The 10447-nt window shown below is 39.0% G+C and overlaps 1 protein-coding gene across 1 annotated transcript in view; it reads left to right on the top strand.

The window, feature by feature from the left end:
* Positions 1-3642: 3642 nt before the first annotated feature.
* Positions 3643-10447, top strand: part of SDK1 (sidekick cell adhesion molecule 1) — a gene marked incomplete at its 5' end in the record, with an annotated part of 138888 nt that continues 132083 nt past the window's right edge. The window contains 5 exons of the mRNA XM_010018940.1: positions 3643-3837; positions 5028-5144; positions 5400-5567; positions 7618-7720; positions 8806-8982. Of these exons, the coding sequence (XP_010017242.1) occupies positions 3643-3837; positions 5028-5144; positions 5400-5567; positions 7618-7720; positions 8806-8982 (760 nt within the window). The remainder of the gene's footprint in view (positions 3838-5027; positions 5145-5399; positions 5568-7617; positions 7721-8805; positions 8983-10447) is intronic.

Below are 10447 nucleotides of genomic sequence, written 5' to 3'. Positions count from 1 at the left end.
AATATCTTTCATTATTGCGGTAAAAAATCCTAAATCTGGAAGAATCAAGGAGAAGAGGTTGACTTCTTTCCATAGGCATTACCATTATCAGCTGCAGAACATGTGTTAACTCTCTTTCTCCTACCCTAACTCTTCCTTTGAGCAGTTTTGTTCCCAAGCAGATTAATAGGGACCTCACAAGATGAAGTCCCGTTGGAGATATGGGAACCCTTACTAGGCAAAATCATTTATTTCTGCTGAGCAGTTCTAGTGCATGTCTGATTTGCTGATGAATATGGTGTAGGAGCATGGAAACCTGTCTGGACGTGGATTATTTCGCTAAGTATCTGTGGCACAAACTTACAAGGGGCAGATGCTAGTGTTAAACACAGAGTTTTGATCCATTATTACCCAAATCTGGCAGTTATCAGTATTTAAAAAGAGGGTAAATGAAGGTTGCTGCCTCCCTGCTCTGAGCTAGGAGCTATAATAAAGTACATGGGAAACTGCAAAGCTGCCCTGTACCTTTGCTACAAATAGGAAGGCAGATTGTATTTCTCCCAGCCCCATCAAGTTCTGTGCACAAAGACCATTTGCAAAGTCTTGGTGCACTTTGAATGTGTGAGAGACAGATTAATTTCACAGTATAAACAGAGATTAACTGTAAATAAAATTGCAACTTGCACAGACTAGCTTTATACTTCCCTGTAATGGAGTTTCAGTGTATCAGGCTGCACGGTAGCCATGCTCTGCTGTATATCTCTCAGCAGCTGCTGATGCTGCCTGCATTTTCAATGGCTTTCCTTTAAATACTTTTTCTTATTTGCTTATAGAAAGTTTAGAGCTGCAGGCAACAGTGGTGGTGTCTAGGGAGTGCAGTTAATTGGACTTTAGTTCTACCTGTTTAGACAAGAAGATGCAAAGATGCTTTGGGGATTCTCCAGTAACCCACTGGGATCCGGAGAGGGCCATAAAGAATAAATAACAGAAATGACACAGTAAATACTCCGAGTCTTTTATCCAGGTTCTTAAGTAAGTTAAATTTGGCAGATGGGAAAACTGAGCCTCAGATTGCGTAAATCATTTGTTCAAGGTTAGAGAGAAAGTGGGAAAGCCAGCACCAGGGTCTCGGTTTCCTGCCTTCCCTTCTCCACCATAACACTAGATTGATTTGTCTGTGAATAAAATAGTAGTGCTGCATACATGCTGAGAAATAAGCCTATTTTATTAGTTACTAGTCTTTTAGACCACTCTAATCTCCCAAACAGTAAGGTAGGACTGATACTGCCTGGGTAGAAAAGTATAGTCCAAAAGATCTTTAAAGTGTTTTCTTCTGTTCATAATTTTTTTATTAGAAGTGCTTGGAGACGGAAAGAAACAACATTCTTTTGGCCGTGTGGGGAGAAGGAAGGCTTGTGGGTAGGAGAGTGGGAGAAGAAAGGAAGCTGATTTTAACCATTTTTCTAGCCAAAGAGGTAGCAAAGTGATAAAATGCATACAACTTGGAAGACAAATCTCTCTGGGAAGATCACTACAGCCCAAATGAATGCTGCTGACAGGCATCAGAGTGCTTAGATAAGATCCTATTATTCAGACTTATAACTTTGAAGTAGGGGAAGATATCCATAACTGAAATGTAGAAAAATAGAGATGGTAATATTCGGTTTGTCAGCTGAGTTGGTGATAGGAAGGTGTATCTCTCAGTGATTATAGGATTAGAAGGTTTGCCAATACTGTTAGTAGAATGGGATTTACAGAATGACACCAGTGTTAAAGGTTTGAGTGTACTGAATGCAGGATTTCATTATTTCCTAGGTGCCTATCAAGGCTAATGTGTGCGAAAATGGAGTTGCTATTATTTAAACTTGAAATCATTTCCAGGCTTCTCAGCATCAGGAGAACTATTCCATTTTGCATCATCTGTTTCTTCATTACTCAGTGATAATTTGTATTTGCCCAGGAGGATTTTCAAGAGATGAGTAACACTCTCACCGAGAATTCTGAACATTGAAATTTACGCTAATTCTGTATATGGGCTGTTGTATGAAATTTAAATTATGTCTGTTGCAAGCATACACTACATCTATCCTCTGTCAGGCAGTGCATTCTGTGTAGTGGATTTCTTCCTGAGATGATTACCTTCAGGATTATGGGTACATTTTATTTTGTCAGCAGAACAAAAGCATCAGAGGTGATTGTAGTAAATGATGCCTGTTTATAAAAGTAACAACAGCAATTGAATGTTGTTTTTCAGTCCTTCTATACATTGTTTGTACATTCTCTCCAGGAATTTATATAGCTTTTGTCTGTATAATAAGTACACTGAGAGAAGATATGAATGGAAGTACGATACAATAGTATTAACTTTGGGATTTTTAAAATTACAATGGTGATAATACAGATCTTCCCATCATGCTTTCACTGTGAGAACCTTAAATCATTGCCAACATTGCAGTAAAATTTATTGTCTGCAGATTCCCATCCGTAATAATTCTGTGATACCTGCCTTTTTTTCTGTTTGGGCAAAGTGTACTCGCCCATGAATTTAAGTCCATACTTCCTTCCCTTATGACAAGGGAATGTAAAGCTCTGAGGTTTTAAGTGATAAGTATTCAGACATAGCTACCAATTGTGAAAATGCCATGTTTGGGGCTGAGATAACTTAAATCAGTTTGATACCCCTGTGATCCTGTGATTATGTAATCACAAAATATCTGCTTCACTTCAGATCCCTGCGTAGGGCCCTCAGCATTTGATCAGTTAGGGATTTCTGGGATGTAAAGATAAAACATTGCCTGATAAGAGGAGTGGGATGGGAACATCTGTGTATGATTGTCCTAGGCCACAACATCTCTTGAAGAAAAAATAATACTACGCTATTCGTATATACTAAATTTAAAGGCACTTCATCCCAGCTGACTGGGATATGACTGCAGCAAGAATATGTGTAAAATAACTGTGTCAGGGTTTGTAGAACATGCACATGAAAGAAAACAGGAATAAATGGGACTGAAAGTTATGGCTAGGGTAGGATTTTTGTTTCTCCTAATGTCTGCATTTGTCAAATAACAGGTGAAGGTTGAAAATGAATAAAAATAAAAATAATTTAAAGCTGTCCTATTGTTGGCAACATGCTGTTTGTACATCACTCAAACTAAGCTGCCAAATTAGGACTTGGATACAGCCATGTGAGCACTTAATTTTTTATGTGTAATTTGCCATTTCCTTTTTATTTTGACATCTTCACTACTGTAGCACAGAGAAATCTTATTTGGGATGGAAAAGTCTTATAGAATTGCTGCATTGCCACACTGCTGCTGTTTAAGTAGCATCATTCTGGCTTTCAACATGAAATTGCTGTAAATCTTACTTTGTAGTAGCATGAAATATGATTGGGTGAGGAAAGTTATTTGATAACATGTTTTCTCAACATTCCCCCTTTCACTGTTTGGTGGTTTTATTCCCCCGTGTTCTGCAGTGTATTATTACCATTGATAATGTAAGATGCAGCCTCCTTTTATCAAAAGCAGCTTGTAAAAATATAAATAATTGGTGCAGAAGGATGGAACACAGTGATATGACTACAACAGTGCTGGGAATTTTGGCTACCTAAAACATGTTTTACAAAAACTAGTAGTGAAATTCTTCTTCTTTTTTTAATAGGCGTTCCCATTCCCACCCTGGTCTGGTATAAGGACTCTGTTCCCCTCAGCAAGCTGGAAAACCCCCGCTACAAAGTACTGCTGAGTGGTGGGCTCCGGATCCACAGGCTGCATCCTCAGGATGCTGGAATCTTCCAGTGTTTTGCTAGTAATAAAGCTGGGGAGATACAGACGTACACCTACCTGGATGTGAACAGTGAGTAAGGAGTTGTGATACGAGATCACTGAGTTGTCTTGTCATTTCTGTAGGTGACCCTGTATCCATCAGACTTTTCCCCTGCTCTGTGCTGCTGTAGGTCAACTCACAAAGCCTTGATTTTCATCAAGTATAGCTGCCCTAGCTGTAAGGTACCCCAAAATGCCGTCTGTGACCTGAACATAGTCTGCTGAAGGCTGTAGAAAAACTTCCCATGACAGTAAGGGCTTGAGGTGAACTCCCCTACTGCACACTACAAAAGGAGAAATCAGTGAAAAGAAAAAAGAAAAAAAAAGGTTAATTGTGAAATACTTTTCTCTTTCCTTTATACTTAAATAATTTAGATCTGCTCTAATTCTGCTCTGATTGTGCATCGTATCATTTTATCTACCTTTTGTCTAGAACTACATTTAGTAGGGGAAAGAAAGAAAGTTCAAGTTAAATGTCTTTTTTTTGGAGAAGATGTCTGACTAAATGCTTTTGTTAATGAATTACACTCATCTCTATGGAAGACCTACAAATCCTAGTAGCCTATTTTAAAAGCAGTTATTAGCAGGCATTTCTAATACTCTCACTCCTCTTCAGGAAACTGATTTTTAGCCCAAGAGCAGTTTGCACATACTGACCAGCATTCCTACTAGCCTCAGAAAATAGATCAGCCCCAGATCAATATATATCTAGGAAACTGCAGGGAAAAAAGCATAGTAAAATGTAACGGGGGGGAAATAAGAGAGAAAGAAATTTGGAAAATGTCTTGGATAAGACTCAGGTTCTAAATTCTTTTGGCTGACATTTAAGTTTCAAAGTTAATGCCTTTCTCAAGTTGCTTTTCATCTTAAAGAACTCTGTTATGAAGATGAAAGAAAATAGTTTTGTTTATCTAGATTTCTCAGCTTCCCCCCAAACACCCATTTTGACGTTTATCTTCCTTTTTCTAAAAGACATCTTACTTGTACATGTACAAGCACTGATAGATTTTTATTTTCCGTGCAGGTAATAAACTGAATTAGGCAATTCCTAGGAGATGAATAATGAAAGGTTACAGTCACTGCTGGAAGGTTTTCATGTATTATTGTCATGTCCTTCTCCATGATCAGCTCTATAAAAGTAGATGTAAAGTAGTCCATGATAATAACGAAAGGATCTTTCTGGTAGCTGATGCATTGAGGTTTTTGAATTTTTGATTCCAGATATTAAACCAGCATTTATACAGCCTCCAGAGGATACCACTGTCACGGAGGGGATGACTGCAGTGCTAACATGCGAAGTTTCAGGGGCTCCAAAACCTGCCATCTCCTGGAAGAAAGGTAGCCAGTTATTAAGTAGTAGAAAAACTGTAATCTGTGTTTTCTCATCCTTTCCTATTACTGAGATGCTGTAGATCCATTTAGTGCATATTTCTTCATTTCTCTGGTTCTGCAAGCAGAAGGTTTGTTGTGGGACTGTTGTGAGCCAGTGGCCTGGATAGACTGTAATAGTCTTTTTGGAAGAACCAGAATTGCAATGTTTAGTCTGTGCAATCTAGGTGATACTAATCACGCTGTTTTCCTCTTGTGTTTCAGGAAGCCAGATCTTAGCCAGTGGCTCAGTTCAGATTCCTCGGTTCATTCTTCTTGAATCTGGGGGGCTCCAGATAACACCCGTTTTCCTTCAGGATGCTGGCAATTATACTTGCTGTGCAGTCAACACTGAAGGAGCTCTGAATGCTTTTGTGATGCTGACAGTGTGGAGTAAGGATAATGCTTTGTTTAAAGTCTAACTTTAATCAAGTAGTTCAGTTTTTGCTGTATGCTCAGGAAATTTTCATAAATAATTATGTTTTTCTAGTTAATAGAGATACTTGTATGATTTAATAGCAATAATGTCTCTATTTTAGGAAACCTATCAAAAATACCCTTTTTGTTTGTAAAATTATTCATATGAACTTTTATATTTTGTGGAAGGATGTGTATTTAAATATAGTTTCAATCACAATTACAGTTTGACTCAGGTTAGACAGAGTCACAGGTTTTGCCTTGCTGCAACTTGCATTGCAAATCATACCTTTTAGCCAGCTATTTGCAGTTGGTTTCTGACTCCAGGACTCTGCACACAGTATAGACCAGCCCATGCTGTTACTAAGGCTGTGGCCACAGTTACAGCAGGTATAATTTTCCGTATACCTTTGTATTTCTTTGTGGTCCTGAGCACTGTTTGAAACCAAACCACAGTGCAGCAGACTTCAGCTACTCTCTCATGCTACAGATTGGCACGGCACAGGCCAACCCATGAAACGATTTTTTCCTTCACCATTTGCCCTTGATCTCTATTTTTTTCTTTCTTCTGTTGGGGAAGAGAGTCTGATCCAACAGGTTCACCTGTGTTACTCATGAGTTCAGCCTAAGTGTAAAATGTTTTTTGCTACTAAAGGTAGGAAATAATGAGCCCTGAGCTGGAACTGAAAATAATTAAAACCAGTGAAGATGATGGTGATAAATACAGAAGTGTTGTGGCCCTCTCTCCTTTCCTGTACTTGAAGTACTGATTATGCTGCTCATGTGTGGTGCCTATTTGCCCTTTTTTAATCCCAAAAGTGTCCAAGTTAAAGCAGCAACGTTTTTTCCTTTTAAATTTGGGAATATCTGAAAACAACACTAGCAATAAATGAAATGTGCTCATGTCATATAGCCATCATACTTACATCTTACTGACAATATGGAGTTGGTATACGTATCAGGGTGTTGTAAACTGAATGATAGCCAGGTGTATGGATCAAGTGAAGGAGATTCTTCCTATTAGTTCTTAAAGGCATGGTTCTTATATGTATTACAGATAGTTCCAGTTCATTGTACTGCATTGGAGAGGGAAAAGTGACTATAACCTAATATTTGTGTAGCAACAGCACCATTATAAAGCTAGAAGGCATACATAAGTACATCAGGAATAATGATAAAAATTCTATGTTATTAGACTTAGCTTTTGATGACTCCTTCTTGTGCATGTATGAGGTATCTCAGTAGACCTTGATTATCTCTGTAGGGATGTGGTTAACATTATCCACATATCTTCTATACTCATCCTAGTTGACTACCTGCTTCAGCTAATGTTACCTGCTGCTGTTCCTGTGTGTTAAGTATAACAGAGATCTTTCACACCAGATCTGGTTGCTGTAGTTACAGCAGTTATTGTGTTCTGGGTCTCCAGGAGGTGCTTGCCAAAGGATGTTCTGAAAAATTTGGATAAATAGCGTATCTTTCTTATATGGAAAATTCAGACTACCAGAAGCTCTTCCTTCTTTAACCTCTTCCCTGCATTTGACAAGATTGTAGGGGGTGCCATTTAAGTTGTCCTCTGAGTATTTTTCTATTGTATTCTTTGCACAGATTTTCTTTGGTTTTGTTTATGTTTTCCCTGTGCCAGACAGTGTGACTTCTTTCCTGACTCGGTGTATGTTTGGATTCGTTCATAATGCATTACAAACATACTTGCTGCCTTATGACTGTAGGGAGTTGACATCAATGTTTACCACAAGACAAGTGAAAGAGCTTTAGCACTCTTCCTACTCGGATCACTGCCGACTTAGGCTCATACCCTCTGCTGCTTTTGCTTCTCTGCAACCCACAGCCTACCACCTCTTCTTGACAAAATGACATTAAAGGAGGGAGAGCTTTCCCAGCAAAGACCTGAAGAGGAATGGCCTGCTTGCTTTGAGTGACAGGTGTTAAGTTGCCTGCTCTCTGAGTGAATGCCCAAGTCAAAATGCTATCATTTCACCTGAACTATGGCTTGTGTTCCTTTCAGATCGCACTGTCATTGTTCACCCTCCTGAGGATAGCACTGTGATCAAAGGAACCACAGCCACTCTACGATGTGAAGCAACTCATGATCCTAGAATTTCAATCAGGTTGGTAATGTCAGTACTCGTTTGTATGGTTTATCCAAGCTTAATTTTATAAACTATGTGAATAACATTAGGTGAAGAGTTTCAGGACCCCAGATTTTAACACCAGACCCCTGATTACTGCATTATAAGGTTGTACACTGTATCATTAATCATATAAATCCCATCTTCCATTTCAGCCTTATGTATTATTTACAATGAGCTGTGTTCCACTTCATGACTTCAATATAGCCTTTCATGATTTTACTGTCAAGGTTAATACACTATCAATAAAACCAACTTGTCAGAAGCTGATACTTAATGAGAGTAAAAGTCAAAGAGAAGGAATAGGATTGCTGAAGTGTTTACATTGGGGCGCATGAGAGCCACACAAGAGATGCCCATGTTCTTGGAAACAACTTTATAACTAGGGGCTATATTCTGCATTAACTGTGTAAAGGAAAACAGAATTTGCCTGAACTATTAAAATTTGCACTAGAGCATTTAGAGGAAGCTCATAATTTTTAAATAAATTTGCCATGAAAATTCATGTACCCTGAAAGCAACATTAATGAAAGAAAATGCAAGGAACAGCTTTGAAGGGTGCTAGACAGGTGAACTGCAGAAAGAACTTTGGAAAGAGAAATCCAGGTGTATAAATGTCATGTAGAAATACTTAATTTTAAGACCATGGGCTATCCTCATCTCTGTGAGTGTTTTGATGACAACTGCCACTGATTATGACAGTCTAATGTTATTACAGCCTTAGCAGAGATAGGCCAACACCTCAGCTGTTAATTGCAGAGCATGATGTTTAGTTTAAAATGCTGATGAAGGTGGACTTAAGAACTTGGACATTTGAGTACTGCACCTTTTCCATATATAGTATTGTTTAAAAAATATATAGTATCTTGGATGCAACTACATTTTTCTTTCTGATTGGTGACCTGAAACTTAAATTTGTAAAAGACACTGCTCCTGAAAGTAATTGTAGGAGCCTGTCATTTTTAACATGTGATTACAGATGCTGATACCATACAGCACAGTTCAAATAAATCTGTTTTGATGCTTTTATGAGTAATTAATAACTGAAATATTGTAATACTCAGGTATCTTTGGAAGAAGGACAGTGTCGTAATAAATCCATCCAGCACTTCCAGGATCACAGTAGAGAAGGATGGCACCCTCCTCATCAGCCAGACATGGTCAGGTGACATTGGAGACTATACCTGTGAGGTCATTTCTTTTGGAGGAAATGACTCCAGAATGGCTCGACTAGAAGTGATGTGAGTATTCCTCATTAAACACTCATTAATGCTTAGTTTCAGATACGCTTGGGTATTTTTTTAGCATTTCATTCTAGGTGATCTTGGGAGCCTCTAAGTTTAATTTTTGGTGTGGGGTTTTTCAGGGGAAATTAGGCCTAGTTCATTCCTAATTAAGTTGCCTTGAAACGTCCTTCCTTTTGCATGCTGCCATCCTGCATGGGCTTCCAAATAATTGGAGCCTTGGAAGTTACCTCTCCGAATCGCTATATGTACATATCCATCTGGTTGGGTGATTGAGCTCAGGAGATAACGATTAAGAGGTGGTGGTGCACTTGTAGCCAATAACAAGTGGACTTCCACAGGGGAATGTAGTGGGACATGCCCTGTTCAACATCAGTGACCTGAAGGAGGTGTTGAAGTTGCTGATCAAGTTTGTAGGTGGCACAAAATGGATGGGGGACAGCTGATACACATAAGGGCAAGACCACTATTAAGAGGGACTTAGGCTGAGAAATGAGCCAACAGGAATCTTATGAAATTCAACATGGACAAATGCAACGTCTGCATCTCGGGAGAAAGAACCTTTTATAGTAAGACTGACTGACTGGCTGGCAGCAGTTCTGCTGGAAGGAACCTGGGGATCTTGGTAGAGAGCCAGCCATGTGCCCTGGCAACAAAAAGGGTTAACACGAGTATAGTAAATTGATGATTACCCCCTTTTATTTGGCACTTACTAGTCTGCAACTGGAATACTGTCTCCAGTCTTCAAGCCCAGAACAAATAAACTGGTCTGATCTCATGGCTGACCCTGCTTTGAGCAGGACGTTGAACCAGAGACCTGCTGAGGTGCCTTCCAGCCTAAATCTTTCTGTCATCCCCAGGCTGTAAGGCTTTCCCATAAAGCCCAGGTGCTGTGCTGTGATGCCAGGGTTGTTTAGTATTTTTTCTCCCTTAAACATGTATAAGACTAGCTGGTCCCTGGACGGGCATTGCTTACTCTTGCATTCTCTATACATCGTTTTTGAGGGGAAAAATATTTTTATGTACATCTTTTCTGTATTCCTGAGGATCTTTAAAAATAAAATGAAGAAAATGTTTAAAGTGCAGTTCCGTTCTGAAAAAGGTTTATAAAAATGTCATTATGGGGTTCCACATTTTCCATTTCTGTTATTCCACTGGGGTGAAGTGCACTTCCATTTTATTTTTATCACTAAAAGCAGCAACTGTGCTTTTGGTGCACGTGTGGAACAGATCAAATGAATAAGGAGGTAATGTTTTATGTAGACTTTTTTTGTGTCTGTTGTTTATTTGAGTAGTGCCACATGCTTTAGCTTAACTAAAATTGCGTGTTTCTGCTGGTCATGCCTGATCCCTCTGAGAAGATGGCAACTTCTGTTGGCAGTGTAATGAGTTCACCTATGCAGAGGGCTGTTTCTACAGCATTACTCTGACAGTGCCTGATCAGATGCCCGTTTTCAGAGAA

The sequence above is a fragment of the Nestor notabilis genome, unplaced genomic scaffold (genome assembly GCF_000696875.1).
Source record: "Nestor notabilis isolate BGI_N333 unplaced genomic scaffold, ASM69687v1 scaffold3057, whole genome shotgun sequence".
Lineage (NCBI taxonomy): Eukaryota > Metazoa > Chordata > Aves > Psittaciformes > Psittacidae > Nestor > Nestor notabilis.
Note: the sequence above shows the minus strand (reverse complement) of the source record. Positions and strands in the feature narration are given on the sequence as shown.